At 43.7% G+C, this 24335-nt stretch overlaps 2 protein-coding genes across 6 annotated transcripts in view; one reads left to right on the forward strand and one right to left on the reverse strand.

Moving 5' to 3' along the window:
• Window positions 1-713: 713 nt before the first annotated feature.
• rwdd2b (RWD domain containing 2B) lies at window positions 714-6425 on the reverse strand. Its single transcript, XM_045704113.2, has 5 exons — window positions 5225-6425; window positions 4575-4642; window positions 4268-4482; window positions 3507-3678; window positions 714-3323 (listed from the first exon to the last, which is right to left on the reverse strand). The coding sequence occupies exons 1-5, from the start codon at window positions 5429-5431 to the stop codon at window positions 3071-3073; spliced, it is 915 nt and encodes a 304-aa protein (XP_045560069.1). The 5' UTR covers window positions 5432-6425; the 3' UTR covers window positions 714-3070.
• A 1031-nt stretch (window positions 6426-7456) lies between these two features.
• usp16 (ubiquitin specific peptidase 16) overlaps window positions 7457-24335 on the forward strand; it is a 33084-nt gene continuing 16205 nt past the window's right edge. Inside the window, exons 1-16 of one of the 5 annotated variants that reach the window (XM_082966810.1) lie at window positions 7457-7749; window positions 7912-8025; window positions 8413-8495; window positions 8618-8802; window positions 8886-8989; window positions 9583-9698; window positions 9929-10206; window positions 10640-10738; window positions 11923-12053; window positions 12210-12297; window positions 12649-12724; window positions 15350-15441; window positions 17260-17313; window positions 18324-18506; window positions 19242-19782; window positions 23210-23428. In XM_082966810.1, the coding sequence (XP_082822936.1) occupies window positions 8441-8495; window positions 8618-8802; window positions 8886-8989; window positions 9583-9698; window positions 9929-10206; window positions 10640-10738; window positions 11923-12053; window positions 12210-12297; window positions 12649-12724; window positions 15350-15441; window positions 17260-17313; window positions 18324-18506; window positions 19242-19782; window positions 23210-23428 (2221 nt within the window). In that variant the 5' untranslated portion in view covers window positions 7457-7749; window positions 7912-8025; window positions 8413-8440. The other 4 variants (XM_082966809.1, XM_082966811.1, XM_082966812.1 and 1 more) reach the window with 4 other exon arrangements.

A 24335-nucleotide genomic window follows, 5' to 3' on the forward strand; every position in this document is an offset into this window, starting at 1 on the left:
TTATATGCCAATAGAAAAGAGTCTGGCTAGCCAAAAGCCTCTAAATGTTAGCTCCCTCGCTAACCAGCCATGTTATATGCCAATAGAAAAGAGGCTGGCTAGCCAGAAGCCTCTAAATGTTAGCTCCCTCGCTAACCAGCCATGTTATATGCCAATAGAAAAGAGTCTGGCTAGCCAAAAGCCTCTAAATGTTAGCTCCCTCGCTAACCAGCCATGTTATATGCCAATAGAAAAGAGGCTGGCTAGCCAGAAGCCTCTAAATGTTAGCTCCCTCGCTAACCAGCCATGTTATGCCAATAGAAAAGAGTCTGGCTAGCTAGCATTAGCTTTGTAGCGGTTATGCTATGTGGAACCACTAGTTTTAATTCTTCTCTTCGTCAGTAACGCCTTGTCGTAACTTCCAAATTCTTTGAATATCATGTAGCTAGCTGGAAATTTTAACAAATTTGATCCACATTTAGCACGATGGAAAGTGTGCTTCCAGACCGGAACCGTGTGAAACGTGAAAGCCCGTTCAGGAAGGACAACAACTGACCGGATTGATCAGAAGAAAACACACTGTCCACCAGACCTCGTGTTATTCTCTGGTGCTTGTTTGCAGCTACAAAACTTTTGGCAGAGGTTAGACGCTAAATTAGTGCCAAAACTCAGAGCACACAGATTCGACATTGACAAATGTAGTTTTGCTTCACAGAAGATTCACCAGTTGCAAGTTTAGTAAATTAGTTGCATTCATTTTCAAATGTAGTTGTATGCTTGCAATTCCTATTGAATTTATTCACATATCAATTTACATGCTTACAAGTGTTGTATTTATTCACACACAGATTATGTGCTTGCAAGTGTTGCATTTATCCTCAAATATTTTTTTGTAACTACAAAATCATTATACAGGTGCAACTCATACTGTATTTCACATGCGCAAATCATGATGAACTGTGCTGAAGCCAAGACATTGGTTCAGGAAGCGAACATACGTTTTCAGTACTAAGGCAAGGTTACTCATCTCCCAGGCCAAACCATTCATAGCCATTAGCACAGTATTCTCTATCCAAGCACCATTGAGGTTTTTAACTCAGTCATTTAGGTGGTGCTAGTTAGGTAAGTAGTGGGTAGGTCACCAGGTGGTGCTAGTTAGGTAAGTAGTGGGTAGGTCACCAGGTGGTGCTAGTTAGGTAAGTAGTGGGTAGGCAGGTAAGGTAGGAGAGGGGCTTTGATATTTACTTTCTTTGCTTTGGTTCCGTCCGGCCCCTTTTCCCCAAAATTACCGTGCGACGGAATAAATTCTCTGTAAACGGTATTCTCTGCCTTTTGTCATCCTTACTCACACCTACAGTCCCATACCTCTTTACCTCCACCTACAGTCCATACCTCTATACCTCCACCTACAATCATACCTCTATACCTCCACCTACAGTCCCATACCTCTATACCTCCACCTACAGTCCCACACCTCTATACCTCCACCTACAGTCCCATACCTCTATACCTCCACCTACAGTACCATACCTCTATACCTCCACCTACAGTCCCATACCTCTTTCACACCACGGAGAGTTGAGTTGTAGCAGGGTGTTGCGTTGCCTCTTACTAGAGGTGTGCGTAATAGACCCCTATTCATACAGTTTACATATTTTACATGTTGTTGTTTTGCGTTTGTATTTTGCTTGTAGAATGTATTGAGATGTATTAAAACCATAAAATAAAGTTTGATCAGACTTGTGACAAATCTGTAAAACTACTCTCACTTTGTGTTTGTGTGTTCCATTTGACTGCTAGTATGGTCCAAACTACCATCCCACCTTTCAGGTGATCCTGGACTCACAATACAAAGGATTTGGAGCTGACGCTTCTGAAAATAGGGGCTGAAGGAGACGAGGTGTGGAAACCAGGCGTACACAAATCTGAGCAATGATATCCACAGCACTGGTGATTTTCTTTTCTCCCTGGTAGTTAGGGATTCACCCCCTACCTGGTGTCACAGTTCTGAATCTTAACTGTGTTTAGAGGGGAAGGATAAACTTCCAGTCGGGTTCAGACTTCAAGGCCTGTATTTGAGAAGGGGTTGAATAAACCCCCACTCAACCACCATTCTCACTTTACTGTGGACTCATCTCTGTGTGGATTAGCTATGGTTTTAAAAGGCTAGCAGACGGGATCAGCAGCACCCTCTCTCTTCATTTCTGTTGTCCCTGACTCCTAAGGCGCTACATCGGTCGGTGAGTGTCAGGCTAAGAACAGTCAGAGGGATTTTGCCGAGAACCAACTGTGTTCTGTATGTAAGGACTTTGTGGATCGTGTGTCTGTGTTCAATAATACAAAATGGTCTGTAGTTTTGAGCTCAACCTGTAGATTGTTTTGGTATAAAGCAGATTTCTTTAACATTCAAAAATAACACCCCATAGACAATGGCCGTGTCCAAAACCTGTCTTGCATACTACTTACTGAAACAACATACTGTGCTAATCGTACTATTTAGAAGGTACTGTTTAGTAATGAACGCAGTAAACAACAAATAAAGTCATACTAGACTCCTACTGAGAATGCATCATCTACTGTGCAATTGCTTTGATTCCTGCCATTGGTTCATTTGGGTACTTGATTCCCTCCATTGGTTCATGTGGGTACTTGATTCCCGCCATTGGTTCATGTGGGTACTTGATTCCCGCCATTGGTTCATATGGGTTCTTGATTCCTGCCATTGGTTCATATGGGTTCTTGATTCCTGCCATTGATTCATTTGGGTTCTTGATTCCTGCCATTGGTTCATGTGGGTACTTGATTCCTGCCATTGGTTCATGTGGGTACTTGATTCCCTCCATTGGTTCATGTGGGTACTTGATTCCTGCCATTGGTTCATGTGGGTACTTGATTCCCTCCATTGGTTCATGTGGGTACTTGATTCCCTACATTGGTTCATTTGGGTACTTGATTCCCTCCATTGGTTCATGTGGGTACTTGATTCCCTCCATTGATTCATTTGGGTACTTGATTCCTGCCATTGGTTCATTTGGGTACAGTGTTCATTTGGGTACAACCAACAGTTATGGGACCAACCCTACCAACTATACTATCTTCCTTCAATTCCAAAGTAAAGCTGAAAGACGTCTCCACATCCTCTCTCGTTGAGGTACTGATAGAGCTGGCCCAGGTTCATATGGTTTCCTCTGTTCCCGTGTGGATCAAACATGGCCTCCTCGAACCCTGTGAACCTACGGAGGGAATCCATGTTGTCCACCATGCTGGCCTCAGCACTCGGACTGTCCACAGCAACATCCTCTCTGTGGCGAATAATGATCTTCTTCCAGGTTAGAACCTTCACCCTGTAAGACAGACAGAGGAGTGTGTTCTAGAACCTTTAGAGTGGTGTTATGCTATATCTGATGTTAATGGTATTCCTATTGAGCCGTTTTATGTTTGTAAAAAACTATATACATGTTAAGGTGGAATGGATGGAGAGTCGTCCCCCCCCCAAAACAAACACATTAAACATTTATAACCCCTACCTGGCCCAGAAGTCTTCGCAGGCCGACTGAGGGCCTTCCACACAGATGATCCCAGGCTTGCCAGGCATACAGAACCCTGACAGACACAGCTCCTTGGACCACTCCAGAATGTTCTTCCTCTTCCTCTTATTATAGATGTGGTGGCTGTAGATCCACAGGCGACTGAACTGCTCTATAATAATAATCATTATAATAATAATACATTACAATGATATATACTGTTGGGTTCTGAAAATATGAAATGTACTTATTCATGTCACTGAGGGAGAGAGGGGAATGTATAACGTTTACATTATGTCAGGACATGTTATTGTCAGCCATCAGGGATCCTCTGGGAGGAGAAGAGACACTGTCTAGTACGAGTCAACATGACAGCGGTGAGTTGGGGAGGAGTGAGCACTTTGGGGTGAGAGGTCAGGTCAGATGAAGAACAGATATCGTTAAGGTTCTGTCTAGCAACCGAGATGTATTGGCTGTTCAGATGTGTAGAGGGAGACTCAGCATAGGAGAAAGGGTTAAATATCAGTGCTTGTGTGAATGTCTTGTGTCTTATGCAGCTGTATTGACCCAATGGGTGAATAAACTTGCTTTAAGCTTTACTAATCATCTGAGTTTTAATAGGTTCATTTTAGAACATAACAATACATTTTAGTTATTTATTTGTCAAAATTCCAAAGTGCTAAGGGTTATGTTTATTGGAACATATGCATTAACATACAGAAAATAATGTCATACAATAAATAAACCAGGTAAAAAGATACCTTTGGGCTGCGGAGATGAGGAGGTAGACCGAGACGCTTTCTTGCCAGGGGCTGCTGTTGATGATGTGCTCTTGTCGGTCAGGTACAGGTGTACGTTGTCTTTGATCCACTCCACGGCAGAGAGGACGCAGACATCTCCATGGCAGTTCTCTGAGAGGTAGGTGTTCATGTCTGAGTGAAGCTGGGCCTGCTGGGATCGGCTAAGGTCAGGACACCTGGAGGGGAGGAGGAGAACTCAATTCAAACAACTTCATTTGTGTCCTTCAGACAATTCTATTAAGGCTATAGGGTTACAGAACTGGCTTACCGTACAGCTATTTCAGGTAAGACATTAGGGTAGTCAGATGAGTAGGTGCAAGATATGGTCACGTTCACCTGAGCGGAAGAGGACAAAGGAAGGTCATTCATGTTTAAATGAATAAATATAAAATGCCGTAAATATTGGTAAGCTGATCCAAGTCAATAGATATCCCTAGCTACTGTATGACAGTCAGTGAATATAGAATATAATGTAGTGATTGTCAGGTTCTGTGTTTATATACCCTATAGCCCTCAAACTCAACTCTGGACCTCCAAGTCAGTTCCACTGCATTGTTTCATTGTTCTCTTCTAATCAGGGACTGGTTTTGACCCTGGGACACCACATGTGTGCAATTAATTATTAGGTAGAACAGAAAACCAGCAGGCTCTGGACCTCAAATGGCAATAGTTGAAAACCCCTGCCCTATATGTTGTGATGTGTGTTTTGTTCTATATTTATATTATTATTTTTATTTTTTTAATCCCAGGCCCCGTCCCCCGCAGGAGGCCTTTTGCCAGGCCTTCATTGTAAATAAGAATGTGTTCTTAACTGATTTGCCTAGTTAAATAAAAACAATTAAAAATGGTCTCAGCTGTGTGAATCAGTCATGCCAAGTGAATGTAGAATGATTATCATGTTCTGTGCTTTTAGCCTACCCCCTTCACAGTGTCCGTGTCCATCTTCTGTTTGATGAGGATGTGTGGTCTGGACAGAGGATAGGTATCTGTTGCTCCCTCCACATACTCCCTGAGCTCAGCTACAGCTAGTTGGTCAGTAATCACCAGCTCGTCTTCATCGGGGTACATACTAGAGAGTAGCTCTATCTCAGCCAGATGAGATTCTGCCTGCTCTAGATGGGCCATAAATATTCTCAAGATTCCTGCAGAAAGTATGTATTTGAAGCCTTGTTGCAAGACTCCTTTTTCAGAATTAGCCTATAAGGACATGTGGGGCAGTGATTATTTCAGCACCTGCAGATGTCAAAAAAAGATTGAAAGAACTGAAGTTACACGTCACCACCAGGTAGTGAGTGTCATGTTCTCTTGATAAGGCGAGCCGGAACAGATAACAGCATGCTTTTCATGGGCGGAGGACACAAACTAATTCGTTGTTAGCCATCAGCATGCTAGTTGCAAATCGTTAAAAAAATAAAAATTAGTTAGCTATCTATCTATGGCTAGCTGGACAGAAAATCCGATTCTGTAAGAGTGAATCAGTGATTATTTGCACCACGTCAACTTGACACACTACCAAATAGAATTAATTAAAATCCCTGCGATTTAGTTTACAAATGCTAGCGTGGCGTTTTAACAACCCGGTTACATTTACTTACTGGATCGTCTGTACACCGGGACAGATATAATGTAACACATATACCGTCGTCACAGATATAACAGTAAGACAGATATTTCACTGGACGTATAACTGTGAAGCTTCCGCTTGGCATTTCCATGAGAGGAAATGGATCGAGATGGATTTTGGCCGATATTCTGCAAAATGTTCTCATCGATTAAATAATTGTTCTCAATACAGTTGTCTGTTCCCAAAACTAAAATGTGTTATGAACAGATTGGACTAAGTTTTGTAGACTTTACCCTTTGCAAACGTTTTAATAAATCGCGTTGTTTAGAAGGTGCGAAAGGGCGAATTGAGTTTATTGTACAGAGAAGGCGTTTCCTAACAGAAATAGGAACTCTGCTTGGCTCCTTGCTTGTTCTGACCAGAATGACTCATTTGTTCCCGTTGGAAACTACAGACTGGGGTCTATCTTGGTTTAGTTATACAAAATATTTGGTTGTTATTAAAAATAAAAGATGTCCGATTATATTTAAACTGATTCGCCACTCTTTAAGGGGCCTTTAAAATGAGCAGCGACGCTCCTCTGGGTGTGAACTCTGTGGATTTGGAAACTAGAAGTGCTCCGGAGTAAAAATGTACCCCGTTTTACTGCGACACAATGTACAGCAAACGTTTAACTCTGTGCAATAAATGATTGGAATACACATAAAAAAACATTGTTCACCATTTAGACGAGAAAATAATAATAAAAATATATCTCATAAATAATTGTAATTATTATTTGTATGATAACTAGTATAAAATATCGATCATATTGTAGATGTCACCTAATGTTCGCTGTAATTAATAATTTACAAAGCATACAGGACGAGCCTCTTATTCTGAAGAATTCCACAAATTGGTGACCCGGAAGTATTTATTTATTGCCTACTTCAGGGAACGCAGCTACGACCGGAAGTAACTTTTTCGTATTTGGTTAGGAGAATGTATGTAGAAGGTTAGGATAATTCACGTGGCAGGTTAGGCGACCTGCATTGTTGGTTAAGTGTTTGTAAATAAGCCTTTCACTGTAAGGTCTACACCTGTTGTATTCGGCGCATGTGACAAATACCATTTGATTTGAATTATGTTAAGGTTAGGAAAAGGGTTCGGCTTAGTTAAAAATGCTCTTCTAACCTGCAACGAATAGTCATTTCCGGTCGTAGCCGTACTCCCTCTAGTCACAACCTTTCTTCACAATGGTACCAAAGATTTCTAACTAAACCAAGATAGACCACAGCCTGTCGTTTCCAACGGGAAGAAATGAGTCACACTTAGGCGGAACAAGCAAGGAGGTGGGCGGCGCCAAGCAGAGCTAGCGAGATCCTATTGGCGCGTTTCAGCATTATCTGCATATTTCCGTTAGGGAACGCCTACTCGGAAGTGCGCGTGAACATTAACTTAATTCGACGTTGTACTCCTAAACAACGCGATTTATTGTATTTTTTTCTTGCAAAGGGTAGCCTACAAACACTTAGTCCACTCTGTTCATAACAGATTTCGTTTTGGGAACAGAAAACTATTGAAATATGTTTTTATCTATGAGAAAATGTGCAGAATGTTGGCCAATATCTTCTCCCACTGCCGGCTTCCTCGACATTTACATTTGAGTCATTTTGCAGACGCTCTTATCCAGAGCGATTTACAGTAGTGAATACATTTAATTTCATGCATTTTTATTATATATTTATTATTATATATATATTTTTTGTACTGGCCCCCCGTGGGAACCCACAACCCTGGCGTTGCAAACACCATGCTCTACCAACTGAGCCACAGGGAAGACTCTCACACGCATATTTGATGGAAACACCAAGCGGATGCTTCACATTTTCTACATCCGGTAAAATATCTGTCTCATTGTTCTATCTGTGACCGTTACACCACCACAGCACTTCTTCTTCTTTTATTTTTTTGTTCAAGTATATGTGGCAACTGGCTTATTAAAGATGTTGTTTTAAAATATGGATAGTTATCATTTAGTTTGGTGTATTTTTTTCTTAAGGTCGTTAGCTATAGATGGGGACTCGGCACAAAGATATGCATAGTTTGAAGTCTTACTCAAAGAAGGAAAAACGAAACTGCCGACTGTGATTCACAAATAACGCTGCTTTGCCGGGTAGGTTGGTGACGGTTACCTATTTAACCACGTTACTGGCTGTGTTTGATATATTGTGTGATCTCTTTCTTGCAATTAGACAAATACATGAATCAAAACATTGTAGTGGATGCTTGAGACGCCCATGGACGGTAACGATAGCTACAGTAACAATGGCTGTTCTTATGAACTAACTAGCTAGCGTTACATAGCTTATAAGTAGGCTAACTAAATCTGTTCCTAGAATTGACAACTAGGTAGTAACGTTAAGTTAACTAAAGTTATTTTTTTCTTTCTTCCAAGTCCAGAAGTTTTTTTAAATTGATCTGAGTAACATGAAACTGCTAGCTAACGTTACACTCCTCTCTGGCTAACCTGCAGTTTGTGACGACTCCTCATTCTGTCTAGGTCAGGTGTCTAAAGTCTTCCAGACAAGATGGGGAAGAGGCGACAGAAAGGTCCTAGAGAGGACGAAGTCATAGACCTGACTGGTAGGGTCTTTCTCTCACACACACACACACACACACACACACCAATACAGGACAGATACAATGTCATTATTAACTACCACGAACTAGCCGAACTCCTCTCTGGTGTGTCCCTCTCACCGCAGGTCCGTCGTGCAACCATATCCGTAAAGGTGTAGACTCCAGCTTCCTGAAGAAGACTGGGATCGACTCCGCCTGTAACAGCTGCCAAGACTGTAAGGGTGAAGAGCCGGCAGCCGCTGTACAGGCTCCATCAGAGGAGATGAGAGAAACACCAACGATATGGATGTGCTTAAAATGCGGACACAGAGTAAGGTTCCTTGAATACATTAGTTTGTAGAGATGTGTGTGTGTGTGAAATGTACTTGACTAACAGTCTTTCTGGTTTGCCAGGGGTGTGGGCGTACCTCTGAGGATCAGCATGCTGTCAAGCACTACGAGAAGCCTCGGTCAGACCCTCACTGTCTGGTGCTCAGCCTGGACAACTGGAGCGTCTGGTGAGCCAAAGAACACTGTGTCTGCGAGCTATGTGTCCCAAATGGGATCCTATTCCCTACATAGTGCACTACGTATGGGCTCTGGTCAAAAGCAGTGTAAGATGTAGGGAATCGGGTGCAATTTGGGACGGGCCCTGTTCCTCTTATCGTACTGGGTCCAGGAGGTTTAACTGACCATTGTCCCAATGACCAGAAGAAAAATAGACCAGAGTTTTTCCTGAGAAAGTTGTGTGGTCAGGGTGAACTCCAGACCCTGCATCACTCTCACTGAAGACTGCACATGTAGAAGAACGACATATTGTACACAAGGATCAGTGAATTGTATTGAATAAAAGCTTGGTGACGGGCCCAATAACTAGGGACAGGAGTTTTACCTGACTACGTGAGTTGACCAGGCAAAACTCTGGGTCAAAGTTTAGAACCATGATAATAAAAATATTTATAATTTCATATTTTAAAGTGCGTTTTACCACATAACACTACACAATACGCTTGTTTTTTTTTTTGTGGGGGGGGGGTTTGGTTGTCAAAAACATCACCTTTTTTTGCCCCTCAACATTTTTTACATCCCTGACCATTGTCTTGTGATACAGGTGTTACATCTGTGATGATGATGTCCAGTACTCTAAAACAGGCCATCTGGCTCAGTTGGTGAACAACATTAAGAAACAGGCCTTGTCTGAGCCTCGGAAACAAAGTCCACAGAGAAGTGAGTCCCATATCCAGCCTACGTTTCCTGTTGGGCTTTAGTGTGTCGCTTCTTTGATCATTTCTATTGTATGTAATGTTGTCTCTGCTTGGAGCAGCCTTCTACTTTTGAATGATTAAATTAAATCAGTCCATCAATTTTCACAGAATTCTACCGCAATACGACTACATGATTAGATAAGCATCAGATTTGATTAGTATTGTAATGATATTATGTTGTGATTGACTCAGAGCATTCGATAGTGAAGCTGGAGGACAGCATGATAGAAGTGCAACAGGAAACCAAGCCAGAAGAGAAGGAAGAGAACACAGTGACACAACCGAAAGAAAACCAGAAGAAGAACGGCAAGAAAGAAAGTGGATTGAAAGAAAACAGCAGTTTGACTAAAGGACAGAAGGCAGTGGGAGGAGTCAGCAGCGGTGCAGTGGGAGGAGTCAGCAGCGGTGCGTTGTCAGTTAGAGGACTCAGTAACCTTGGAAACACCTGTTTCTTCAACTCCGTTGTTCAGGTAAGGAACCTTGGACTGTGTCCGAAATGGCTACATGGTGTAGTGCACTACTTTGGACCAGAGCTTATAGGGCCCCATATAGTGTACTACTTTGGACCAGAGCTTATAGGGCCCCATATAGTGCACTACTTTGGACCAGAACTTATAGGGCCCCATATAGTGTACTACTTTGGACCAGAGCTTATAGGGCCCCATATAGTGCACTACATTTGACCAGAGTTTATAGGGCCCCCATATAGTGCGCTACTTTGGACCAGAGCCCTATTGGTCCTGGTCAAAAAGTAGCACACACTATGTAGGTATTTGGCATCCCTTTCATACACAGCCTTGGTGTTAATGTGACAATTCAGCTTGTTTATACTGCTATTTATTAGTAGACTTATTTCAGAATTACTAGAGTAATAAACCATTATTCTCCATGTTTCTATTACAGACCCTCTCTCAGACACAGATGTTGAGACAGGTCATCAACAAGGTGACAGCTGAAGTGAAGACCAGTGTCACCATCACACCTGAAGTCTCCTCAGACCTGGTAGGTTCCCTTCCTCTCCTGTTAGACCTCCTCACCTCTCTTCACCTGGAGTCTCCTCAGACCTGGTAGGTTCCCTTCCTCTCCTGTTAGACCTCTCTTCACCTGGAGTCTCCTCAGACCTGGTAGGTTCCCTTCCTCTCCTGTTAGACCTCCTCACCTCTCTTCACCTGGAGTCTCCTCAGACCTGGTAGGTTCCCTTCCTCTCCTGTTAGACCTCCTCACCTCTCTTCACCTGGAGTCTCCTCAGACCTGGTAGGTTCCCTTCCTCTCCTGTTAGACCTCCTCACCTCTCTTCACCTGGAGTCTCCTCAGACCTGGTAGGTTCCCTTCCTCTCCTGTTAGACCTCCTCACCTCTCTTCACCTGGAGTCTCTTCAGACCTGGTAGGTTCCCTTCCTCTCCTGTTAGACCTCTCTTCACCTGGAGTCTCCTCAGACCTGGTAGGTTCCCTTCCTCTCCTGTTAGACCTCCTCACCTCTCTTCACCTGGAGTCTCCTCAGACCTGGTAGGTTCCCTTCCTCTCCTGTTAGACCTCCTCACTTCTCTTCACCTGGAGTCTCCTCAGACCTGGTAGGTTCCCTTCCTCTCCTGTTAGACCTCTCTTCACCTGGAGTCTCCTCAGACCTGGTAGGTTCCCTTCCTCTCCTGTTAGACCTCTCTTCACCTGGAGTCTCCTCAGACCTGGTAGGTTCCCTTCCTCTCCTGTTAGACCTCTCTTCACCTGGAGTCTCCTCAGACCTGGTAGGTTCCCTTCCTCTCCTGTTAGACCTCTCTTCACCTGGAGTCTCCTCAGACCTGGTAGGTTCCCTTCCTCTCCTGTTAGACCTCTCTTCACCTGGAGTCTCCTCAGACCTGGTAGGTTCCCTTCCTCTCCTGTTAGACCTCTCTTCACCTGGAGTCTCCTCAGACCTGGTAGGTTCCCTTCCTCTCCTGTTAGATCTCCTCATCTTACTGTTCTGTACTTGTTATGTAGTTGTATATTTTATGTAGACCCCAGGAAGAGTAGCTGCTGCATGTGCAGTAGCTAATAGAGATCCTAATGAACTAAACCTGGAGGTTCAGTAGATCACACTGTAACTAAATGTTTTCTCCTGACTGCCCCCCCCCCCCCCCCTCAGCCAAGTCTGGTTTATACTTCAACGGAATACCCTGTTCTGTTGTTACTGATGATGCTGTTTCCTCCAGGAACCCATCCTGGTGCAGCTCGGTCCTCCGGGTTCTCTGACCGTGGCCATGTGTCACATCCTGAATGAGATCCAGGAGACTAAGAAGGGGGTGGTCACCCCGAGAGAACTTTTCAGTCAGGTCTGCAAGAAGTGAGTAGTGAGATTATACATATTAATGTAGCTTTTTTTTTTTTTTTCTTTTTTGGATTTCTGCCTTCAAGTGAAGTTTCTGTTGAAATCAGCACTCTTACATCAGAACGTTTTTTTTATTTATTTTTAATCGCCCCCCCCACTTCACCTCATCAGAGCGGCGCGGTTTAAAGGGTTCCAGCAGCAGGACAGCCAGGAGCTTCTCCGCTACTTGCTGGATGGGATGAGAGCTGAGGAGATGAAAGTAAGACTGTTTTTACCAGATCTCATTCCTGGTACACTGGTAACCAATAATAGACTACAGACACACAGGAGAACTGTTTTAGTGTCATTTTTTTTTATTGTTATTATTATTATTTTTTTAAAGAGATAATGATCTCTTTTTCATAATTCAACATCTTTAGTTTGGACATTTTAGATGTAAAGTCATTAGGGTTATTTAGCTGAACAGGAAGTGTACCTAACCTCCAAATAAGACTTCCCTTTCCCCTCTAAATGGAATCCTGTTCTGCTGTAGCATATATATATATATATATATATATATATATATATATATATATACATACACCTGTATCATTCCTTTTTTTTTCTCCAGAGACTGAGCTCTGGAATATCGGAAGCACTGAAAAAACATGGAAGAGATGCTGAACAATGGAAGAAGTTAGTCAAGGGTAAGGCTAGGGGTTCTGCCTCTGCGTTGCTTCTTCTTCGGGGGTTTTAGGCTGGGTATCTGGAAAGCACTTTGACAACTGCTGACGTAAATAGGGCTTTATACAGGGCATTCGGAAAGTATTCAGACCCCTTGACTTTTTCCACATTTTGTTACGTTACAGCCTTATTCTAAAATGGATTCCATTAGTTTTTTCCCCCCTCATCAATCTACACACCACCCTATAATGACAAAGCAAAAACACGTTTTTAGAGATTTTTGCTCATTTATATATATATATAAGATATCACATTTACATAAGTATTCAGACCCTTTACTCAGTACTTTGTTGAAGCACCATTGGCAGTGATAACAGCCTCGAGTCTTCTTGGGTATGATGCTACAAGCTTGGCACACCTGTATTTGGGGAGTTTCTCCCATTCTTCTCTGCAGATCCTCTCAAGCTCTGTCAGGTTGGATGGAGGGCGTTGCCGCACAGCTATTTTCAGGTCTCTCCAGAGATGATCGATTGGGTTCAAGACCGAGCTCTGGCTGGGTCACTCAAGGACATTCAGAGACTTGTCCTGAAGCCACTCCTGCATTGTCTTGGCTGTGCGCTTAGGGTTGTTGTCCTGTTAGAAGGTGAACCTTTGCCTTAGTCTGAGATCCTGAGCGCTCTGGAGCAGGTTTTCATCAGGGATCTCTCTGTACTTTGCTCCGTTCATCTTTCCCTCGATCCTGACTATTCTCCCAGTCTCTGCTGCTGAAAAACATCCCCACAGCATGATGCTGCCACCACCATGCCTCACCGTAGGGATGGTATTGGCCAGGTGAGGAGCGGTGTCTGGTTTCCTTCAGACATGACGCTTGGCGTTCAGGCCAAATAGTTCAATCTTGGTTTCATCAGACCAGCGACTCTTGTTTCTCATGGTCTGAGAGTCCTTTAGGTGCCTTTGGGCCTTTTACTGAGGAGTGGCTTCCGTCTGGCCACTCTACCATAAAGGCCTGATTGGTGGAGTGCTGCAGAGATGGTTGTCCTTCTGGAAGGTTCTCCCATCTCCACAGAGGAACTCTGGAGCTCTGTCAGAGTGACCATTGGGTTCTTGGTCACCTCCCTGACCAAGGCCCTTCACCCCAGATTGCTCAGTTTGGCTGGGCAGCCAGCTCTAGGAAGAGTCTTGGTGGTTCCAAATTTCTTCCATTTAAGAATGATGGAGGTGACTGTGTTCTTGTGGACCTTCAATGCTACAGAAATGTTTTGGTACCTTTCCCCAGATCTGTGCCTCAACACAATCCTGTCTCAGAGCTCTGTGGACAATTTCTTTGACCTCGTGGCTTGGTTTTTGCTCTGACATGCACTGTCAACTGTGGGACCTTATATAGACAGGTGTGTGCCTTTCCAAATCATGTCCAATCAATTGAATTTACAACAGGTGGACTCCAATCAAGTTGTAGAAACATCTTAAGGATGATCAATGGGAACAGGATGCACCTGAGCTCAATTTCGAGTCTCATAGCAAAGGGTCTAAATACTTATGTAAATAAGGTATTTCTGTATTATTTTTTTACATTTGCAAACTTTTCTAAAAACCTGTTTTTGCTTTGTCATTATGGGCTATTGTGTGTAGATTGATGAGCAAATAATTGAATCCATTGTAGAATAAGGCTGTAATGTACATTTAAGTCACATTTAAGTCATTTAGCAGACGCTCTTATCCAGAGCGACTTACAAATTGGTGCATTCACCTTATGATATCCAGTGGAACAACCACTTTACAATAGTGCATCTAAATCTTTTAAGGGGGGGGGGGGGGGGGGGTTAGAAGGATTACTTTATCCTATCCCAGGTATTCCTTAAAGAGGTGGGGTTTCAGGTGTCTCCGGAAGGTGGTGATTGACTCCGCTGTCCTGGCGTCGTGAGGGAGCTTGTTCCACCATTGGGGTGCCAGAGCAGCGAACAGTTTTGACTGGGCTGAGCGGGAACTGTGCTTCCTCAGAGGTAGGGAGGCGAGCAGGCCAGAGGTGGATGAGTGCAGTGCCCACCATGTAACAAAATGTGGAAAAAGTGAAAGGGTCTGAATACTTTCCCGAATGCACTGTAAATACATTTGATTAGATTGATAGTCCACGAATTTGAACATCTTGCATACCAGAGTATATTAAATACCATGTAGTTAGTGTTAGCGGTTGATGTTACTCTTCAATAACAGACCCCAAAGCAAATCAGGGGGAGAAAAAGAGCTTTATTCAAAAGAGGACAAATCATATATATGTTATGCTGAGAGGTAGATGTTCATTCTCCCCTGTCCTCAGTGATTCTCTCCACAGAACGAAGAGACAGGATGTCGTTTTATAACCCAACCCTAGCCTGTGGTTGACCAATTAGAATTCCTTGCAATAAAACTGGGCCAATGGTCAAAGAGCAAGTATCCTGTTTCAGGCTCAATGCCTAGACAAATTCATCCCGTGTCTCTGACCCATTGATCGTTAACTCCCTCTTGACCTTTTTAGTCCTCTGCGTTTTTTTGTGTTTTTATCGTCCAAATATTCTTACGTTAGCCTAGGTAACTCTCCCAGGCGGCCCTAGTCCAATACGTCCCTTGTGTCTATGCTTCGTTATCCATGTCTCGTGGTTTGCCTGTTCCAGAATATGAGAAGAAGGGAGCTCCTAACAACTTCGTAGACCAGGTGTTTGGCGGGGAGATGACCAGCACGGTCATGTGTCAGCAATGCAAGACGGTACGTAAAGCAACTTAACAGGTCTTATCACTCCGCTTCAGTTTCTACCCTATTACACCAACAACTAAACACCTATTGGACTGAACCATACTGAAGATCATCCCCTATAAACACCTATTGAACTGAACCATACTGAAGATCATCCCCTATAAACACCTATTGGACTGAACCATACTAAAGATATTCATCCCCTATAAACACCTATTGGACTGAACCATACTAAAGATCTATCCCCTATAAACACCTATTGAACTGAACCATACTAAAGATATTCATCCCCTATAAACACCTATTGGACTGAACCATACTAAAGATCATCCCCTATAAACACCTATTGAACTGAACCATACTGAAGATCATCCCATCCCCTATAAACACCTATTGGACTGAACCATACTAAAGATCATCCCCTATAAACACCTATTGGACTGAACCATACTGAAGATCATCCCCTATAAACACCTATTGAACTGAACCATACTGAAGATCATCCCATCCCCTATAAACACCTATTGGACTGAACCATACTAAAGATCATCCCCTATAAACACCTATTGGACTGAACCATACTGAAGATCATCCCCTATAAACACCTATTGAACTGAACCATACTGAAGATCATCCCATCCCCTATAAACACCTATTGGACTGAACCATACTAAAGATCATCCCCTATAAACACCTATTGGACTGAACCATACTGAAGATCATCCCCTATAAACACCAATTGAACTGAACCATACTAAAGATCATCCCATCCCCTATAAACACCTATTGAACTGAACCATACTAAAGATATTCATCCCCTATAAACACCTATTGGACTGAACCATACTAAAGATATTCATCCCCTATAAACACCTATTGAACTGAACCATACTAAAGATCTATCCCCTATAAACACCTATTGAACTGAACCATACTAAAGATATTCATCCCCTATAAACACCTATTGGACTGAACCATACTAAAGATATTCATCCCCTATAAACACCTATTGAACTGAACCATACTAAAGATCTATCCCCTATAAACACCTATTGAACTGAACCATACTAAAGATATTCATCCCCTATAAACACCTATTGAACTGAACCATACTAAAGATCATCCCATCCCCTATAAACACCTATTGAACTGAACCATACTAAAGATCATCCCATCCCCTATAAACACCTATTGAACTGAACCATACTAAAGATCCATCCCCTATAAACACTATTGACTGAACCATACTAAAGATCATCCCATCCCTATAAACACCTATTGAACTGAACCATACTAAAGATCATCCCATCCCCTATAAACACCTATTGAACTGAACCTGAACCATACTAAAGATCCATCCCCTATAAACACCTATTGAACTGAACCATACTAAAGATCATCCCATCCCCTATAAACACCTATTGAACTGAACCATACTAAAGATCATCCCATCCCCTATAAACACCTATTGAACTGAACCATACTAAAGATATTCATCCCCTATAAACACCTATTGAACTGAACCATACTAAAGATATTCATCCCATCCCATATAAACACCTATTGAACTGAACCATACTAAAGATATTCATCCCATCCCATATAAACACCTATTGAACTGAACCATACTAAAGATATTCATCCCCTATAAACACCTATTGGACTGAACCATACTAAAGATATTCATCCCCTATAAACACCTATTGAACTGAACCATACTAAAGATATTCATCCCCTATAAACACCTATTGACCTCTAATGCCCAACGACGGCAACACATCCAGAATAATGTTGCATGTCTGTTGTCGTTGATTCTTGTTGTTGTTGTAGGTGTCTTCGGTCAAAGAGATGTTTCTGGATCTGTCCCTTCCTGTCTCGGACCAGGTAATGATGATGATGATGATGACAGATTTGTCTTTTTTTTGTACACTCGCTGGATATGACATCGTGAAAACAACATGTTGCACTAGTGGTGTATGACATCACGAACACATGCTGTCAATCCACGATGGATGAGGACATTTTGTTGACGTTTTTCCAGCTGTTTTATCTTCATGTTATGGCATGTTACCGTTATGTCATGTTGTGCCATGTTATGGCATGTTACCGTTATGTCATGTTGTGCCATGTTATGGCATGTTATGGCATGTTACCGTTATGTCATGTTGTGCCATGTTATGCCATGTTATGGCATGTTACCGTTATGTCATGTTGTGCCATGTTATGGCATGTTACCGTTATGTCATGTTGTGCCATGTTATGGCATGTTACCGTTATGTCATGTTGTGCCATGTTATGGCATGTTACCGTTATGTCATGTTGTGCCATGTTATGGCATGTTACCGTTATGTCATGTTGTGCCATGTTATGTCATGTTGTGTCATGTTATGGCGTGTTATGCCATGTTACCGTTATGTCATGTTATGCCATGTTACCGTTATGTCATGTTATGTCATGTTGTGCCATGTTATGGCATGTTACCGTTATGTCATGTTGTGCCATGTTATGGCATGTTATGGCATGTTACCGTTATGTCATGTTGTGCCATGTTATGGCATGTTACCGTTATGTCATGTTGTGCCATGTTATGGCATGTTACCGTTATGTCATGTTGTGCCATGTTATGGCATGTTACCGTTATGTCATGTTGTGCCATGTTATGGCATGTTACCGTTATGTCATGTTGTGCCATGTTATGTCATGTTATGTCATGTTGTGTCATGTTATGGCGTGTTATGCCATGTTACCGTTATGTCATGTTATGCCATGTTACCGTTATGTCATGTTATGTCATGTTGTGTCATGTTATGGCGTGTTATGCCGTGTTATGGCGTGTTATGCCATGTTACCGTTATGCTCTACTGCTTAACGTCATGGTTGCCGCGGTCTCTCAGACCTACAGGAAGAAGAGTCAGAAGAAAGGAGCGGGGAACCAGAGCAGTGAGGTGAAATATAATAACGGGGACAGCCCTAGCCCTCTCTCCATGACCAACGGTGACACCGATGACCTTCCTACTGGCGTGGGCAGCAAGTACCAGCACAAGAAGCAGAAGAAACAGGCTAAGAAACAGGCCAAGGTACTGTCAGGAGTATTCTGGTAACCTATTCTAAATAAACTTGGGATTTTCTTTGATTATATAGTGCACTACGTCTGACGAGAGCTCAATGAATAGCGTACTGTGAATTTAAGTTTTATTAATGGTATGTACACTATACACATGGTATACACCGTCCAACGAAATCCATTGTCAATGCAGTATTAAAGCAGTAGCAGTGTGGAAGCAGAAGTATTGTAGCAGTGTGGAAGCAGTGTGGAAGCAGTAGCAGTGTGGAAGCAGAAGTATTGTAGCAGTGTGGAAGCAGTATTAAAGCAGTAGCAGTGTGGAAGCAGTAGCAGTGTGGAAGCAGAAGTATTGTAGCAGTGTGGAAGCAGTATTAAAGCAGTAGCAGTGTGGAAGCAGTAGTAGTTTAAAGGAGTCGAAGTATTAAAGCCGTAGCAAGGTGTAAGCAGTAGCATTAATAAAGCAGTTACCGTGTGGAAGAAGTAGCCGTGTGGAAGCGGTAGCCGTGTGGAAGCGGTAGCCGTGTGGAAGCGGTAGCCGTGTGGAAGCGGTAGCCGTGTGGAAGCGGTTGCCGTGTGGAAGCGGTTGCCGTGTGGAAGCGGTAGCCGTATTAAAGCAGTATTTAATCATTAGCACAATTAAAGCAGTAGTAGTGTGGAAGCAGTAGCAGTATTGTAGCAGTGTAGACAGCATTTTCTTTCTGTATTAACTTTGAGCATGTTAACCACGCTGTAATGTCTGTGTCCACAGAACCAGAGACGTCAGCACAAGCTAGTCACCCTGGACAGCTTCACACCTTCAGAGAACACCGCAGAGAGCCAGGCCCCAGCAGAGGAGGGAGAGGAGACAGGAAATAGTACCCAGGGAGAGGAGGAGGAGGAGGAGGAGCCTCTGGTTGAGAACCAATCATCAGAGACCGAGAGGTCCGAGACCGCTCCCTCAGAGCAGGACCAAGAGAAACCTCAGGGGGCAGGGCACACAGAGGAGGAGGATTGTGAACCAGTGTCTGTATATTCTGTGTCCAACAACCACTCCACTGTGATGTCAGAAGAGCAGAGTCCCCCATCCCCTGAGGGGGTTGTAAAAAGAGACGGACACGAGGCTGAACTTAGAGGAGAGGAGGAGGAGGATGATGATGATGATGGTGACGCAGCCAAACCGTCTGGAGATGAGGAAGACACCAAACTGACAGACAAGCTGGGTGAACTATCTCTGAACGAAGCCTTTCTAGCCTCTGAGGACTCAGACCTGGAGCTGGGGTGCAGAGACGGAGACATGTCTGCTGAGACAGGTAATGTTGCGTTTTGTCCAGGGCACTTCTTTCGACCCACTAAGTTTTCTTTGTCACCTCTGCTTCTTTGCGGAGCATAGACGTTTAGGGTCCGGGGAAAAAATGTAATTACAATTTTTTTTTAAACTGGAAAGGTTCTTTGCGACATTTCAAAAGAACATCAGTTTGACCGGTTGTAAGGAAAGCTGTGAAAACCATCCAACATGTTTCTGATCAGGTTTCAGTTTGGTTTGGATGTATATTTTATGTGGTTGAAATACTATTAGCTTTTATGATGCTGATAAAGATGGGGATCGTCTGTAGAGGTGCTAACTGCACATTCACATTCCCTGAAGATGCTGAAAGAAAGAAATCATATTTCTCCACTCCTGTTCCCGAGTAAAAAAATGTTGCTTTACAATTTAGTGTATCATTTTACTGCAAGAAATGTTTCATTCTGCAGGAGTTAATATTAAAGGCTTTATGAGAGGTAATAGACCGACAGTCAGTGTCCAGTTTCCATTTAACCCATCTGAACAGTAGGCTACAGTTCCCTTGAAGTGCCGTAGGCCTGTTTTTGAAGTCCCTGTCTTGTGACTGTTAAATTTGTAGGCTACAGCGCCTCACAATCATCACATCGTAACATAGCTGCTGTCCTGTTCTACCACGTCACCAAATCTTTCCCAAACATGACTTTTCTGGCCCTCTCTTCTCCCGTTCTCAAAAGCATTTGGTGATTGGTGTGTAGGCTAATTTGGTGAGTGGGGCGTAGGCTAATTTGGTGAGTGGGGCGTAGGCTAATTTGGTGAGTGGGGCGTAGGCTAATTTGGTGAGTGGGGCGTAGGCTAATTTGGTGAGTGGGGCGTAGGCTAATTTGGTGAGTGGGGCGTAGGCTAATTTGGTGAGTGGGGCGTAGGCTAATTTGGTGAGTGGGGCGTAGGCTAATTTGGTGAGTGGGGCGTAGGCTAATTTGCTGCATGTACGGTTAGGCCTTTAAAGTTAGGTTTATTTCACTAATGCCAGATAACCTCAAAGTAGCCTATCCAGTGCATTCGGAAAGTATTCAGACCCCTTGACTTTTTCCACATTTTGTTACGTTACAGCCTTATTCTAAAATATATTAAATTGTTTTTTCCCCCTCATCAATCTGGACACAATACCCCATAAAGACAAAGTAAAAACGTATTTTTTTTAAAAATATTATCTTTACTGAAATATCACATTTACATAAGTATTTAGACTTGTCCCTAAGCTGCTCCTGCATTGTCTTGGCTGTGTGCTTCGGGTCGTTGTCCTGTTGGAAGGTGAACCTTCACCCCAGTCTGAGGTCCTGAGAGCTCTGGAGCAGGTTTTCATCAAGGATCTCTCTGTACTTTGCCCCGTTCATCTTTCCGTCGATCCTGACTCATCTCCCTGCCGCTGAAAAACATCCCCACATCTTGATGCTGCCGCCTCCATGCTTCACTGGATGGTGCCTGGTTTCCTGGCATTCAGGCCAAAGAGTTCAATCTTGCGTTTTGGCAAACTCCAAGTGGGCTGTCGTGCATTTTACTGAGGAGTGGCTTCCGTCTGGCCACTCTACCATAAAGGCCTGGTTGGTGGAGTGCTGCAGAGATGGTTGTCCTTCTGGAAGGTTCTCCCATCTCCACAGAGGAACTCTGGAGCTCTGTCAGAGTGGCCATCGGGTTCTTGGTCACCTCCCTGACCAAGGCCCTTCTCCCCCGATTGCTCAGTTTGGTTGGGCGGCCAGCTCTAGGAAGAGTCTTGGTGGTTCCAAACTTCTTCCATTTAAGAATGATGGAGGTGACTGTATTCTTGTGGACCTTCAATGCTGCAGACATTTTTTAGTACCCTTCCCCAGATCTGTGCCTCGACACAATCCTGTCTCAGTTCTACGGACAATTCCTTCAACTTCATGGCTTGGTTTTTACTCTGACATGCACTGTCAACTGTGGGACCTTATATAGACCAGTGTGTGCCTTTCCAAATCATGTCCAATCAATTGAATTTACCACCGATGGACTTCGATCAAGTTGTACAAACATCTCAAGGATGATCAATGGAAACAGGATGCACCTGAGTTCAATTTCGAGTCTCATAGCAAAGGGTCTGAATACTTATGTAAATAAGTTGTTTTTGTTTTTCATTTTTAAAACATTTGCAAAAATGTTTATCCTCGGGGCCTCCCGAGTGGCGCAGCAGTGTAAGGCACTTGAGGCATCACCACAGACCTGGGTTCAATCCCAGGCTGTGTCACAGCCAGCTGTGACCCGAGAGTCCCATGAGGCGGCGCACAATTGGCCCAGCGTTGTCGGGTTTAGGGGAGGGTTTGGCCGGACAGGATATCCTTATCCCATCGCGCTCTAGCGACTCCTTTTGGCCGACCGGACGCCTGGCAAGCTGACTTCGGTCGCCAGCTGGACGGTGTTTCCTCTGACACATTGGTGCGTCTGGCTTCCTGGTTAAGCGGCTACTGTGTCAAGAAGCAGTGCGGCTTGGCAGGGTCGTGTTTCGGAGGACGCATGGCTCTCGACCTTCACCTCTCCCAAGTAAGTAGGGGAGTTGCAGCGATGGGACAAGACTGTAACTACCAATTAGCTATCGCGACATTGGGGAGGGGAAAAAAAGGGGTAGAAGTACAACAAAAACTAAAGTTTAAAAACCCGTTTTGGCTTCATCATTATTGGGGTATTGTATGTAGATTGATGAGGGTAAAAATATGATTTAATCAATTTTAGGATAAGGCTGTAACTTAACGAAAAGGGGAAGAGGTCTGAGTACTTTCCAAATGCACTGTAGATATCAATTGCAAAAAAATTATAAATGTATGGATTTTTTTTAAGGTATTGTTTTCTCTTTATTCATCCCGCTTGCTAGCTTCATACACACTATTTAATGACCCTAAACCAACCCTCCTTTCATCCACACTATTTATTTAATGACCCTAAACCAACCCTCCTTTCAGCCACACTATTTATTTAATGACCCTAAACCAACCCTCCTTTCAGCCACACTATTTATTTAATGACCCTAAACCAACCCTCCTTTCAGCCACACTATTTATTTAATGACCCTAAACCAACCCTCCTTTCATCCACACTATTTATTTAATGACCCTAAACCAACCCTCCTTTCATCCACACTATTTATTTAATGACCCTAAACCAACCCTCCTTTCAGCCACACTATTTATTTAATGACCCTAAACCAACCCTCCTTTCAGCCACACTATTTATTTAATGACCCTAAACCAACCCTCCTTTCAGCCACACTATTTAGTTAATGACCCTAAACCAACCTTCCCTGCAGATATAACCGCTAGTATCGATGTCAATTTCATAAAGTCCTGTTGTATTGTGTTTTAAATTTACGAAATATTAGTAATTTTTTATTTTTTTTTTGTCAATGTTATTTATAAAAAAAAACACTGAAAAAATGTAATTCCTAGAAATGGAGACGAAGCTGGAGGGGAAGGAGTACACGGTCTCTCACCAGGACCCTAAGCTGGCCTTTCACACGCTGGCCACCAGGGCGGCGCCAGAGAAACAGGAGTGCTCTGTGGAGTCCTGTCTGTACCAGTTCACAGAGGTAGAGAACCTCACTCAGAACAACTCTCTTCTCTGTGTCACCTGCACCAAGAGACAGACCAAAAACAAGGCTGCAGAAGGTACGTTTTTGAAATATTTTGTCAATGTATTTATTTTTTCTCTTTTTTTTTTCTTCTCTCTTTTAAACTAATGAACACGAATGGTCATCCTGTTTGGTCCTGTTCCAGGTGTGTGTGTGTGTGTGTGTGTGTGTGTGTGTGTGTGTGTGTGTGTGTGTGTGTGTGTGTGTGTGTGTGTGTGTGTGTGTGTGTGTGTGTGTGTGTGTGTGTGTGTGTATACTATGGTTTAGGTCTATGGATTTCCACGGTTTGTGTGTGTGTGTGTTAAGGTTGGGCGATATTACGATCAGCCATCGTCGATTGTGACGACATTGTGATGTACGATGGTTTAGCCTATTTGAATTTCACTGGCGCCCCACAGTAAAGAATCGAGTCTCGCAGCAGGACAGTACGCAGCCGGACAGCAGGACAGTACGCAGCCGGACAGCAGGACAGTACGCAGCAGGACAGTACGCAGCAGGACAGTACGCAGCAGGACAGTACGCAGCACACAGCAGGACCGTACACAAGTGACATTCAGAGTAATCAGCCTATACCTGCATGCTATAGCCTATTTCAATACATGTTATATAGCCTACAGAACACAAGAGGAGAGTGTAGGCCAGACGGGGTGGGGGGGAGTGTAGGCCAGACAAGGGGTGGGGGAGTGTAGGCCAGACGGGGTGGGGGAGAGTGTAGGCCAGACGGGGTGGGGGAGTGTAGGCCAGACGGGGTGGGGGAGTGTAGGCCAGACGGGGTGGGGGGGAGTGTAGGCCAGACGGGGTGGGGGGGAGTGTAGGCCAGACGGGGTGGGGGGGAGTGTAGGCCAGACGGGGTGGGGGGGAGTGTAGGCCAGACGGGGTGGGGGGGAGTGTAGGCCAGACGGGGTGGGGGGGAGTGTAGGCCAGACGGGGTGGGGGGGAGTGTA

The sequence above is a fragment of the Salmo salar genome, chromosome 20 (genome assembly GCF_965601325.2).
Source record: "Salmo salar chromosome 20, fSalSal1, whole genome shotgun sequence".
NCBI classification, from domain to species: Eukaryota; Metazoa; Chordata; class Actinopteri; order Salmoniformes; family Salmonidae; genus Salmo; species Salmo salar.

Excerpts from the sequence above, each read along its gene's own strand:
- rwdd2b (XM_045704113.2), bottom strand. The coding sequence starts at position 5,431 with ATGGCCCATCTAGAGCAGGCAGAATCTCATCTGGCTGAGATAGAGCTA. Across the intron at positions 4,643-5,224 it reads ACACGGACACTGTGAAGGGG|GTGAACGTGACCATATCTTG; the intron begins GTAGGCTAAAAG and ends TCTTCCGCTCAG. Across the intron at positions 4,483-4,574 it reads TTACCTGAAATAGCTGTACG|GTGTCCTGACCTTAGCCGAT; the intron begins GTAAGCCAGTTC and ends CCTCCCCTCCAG.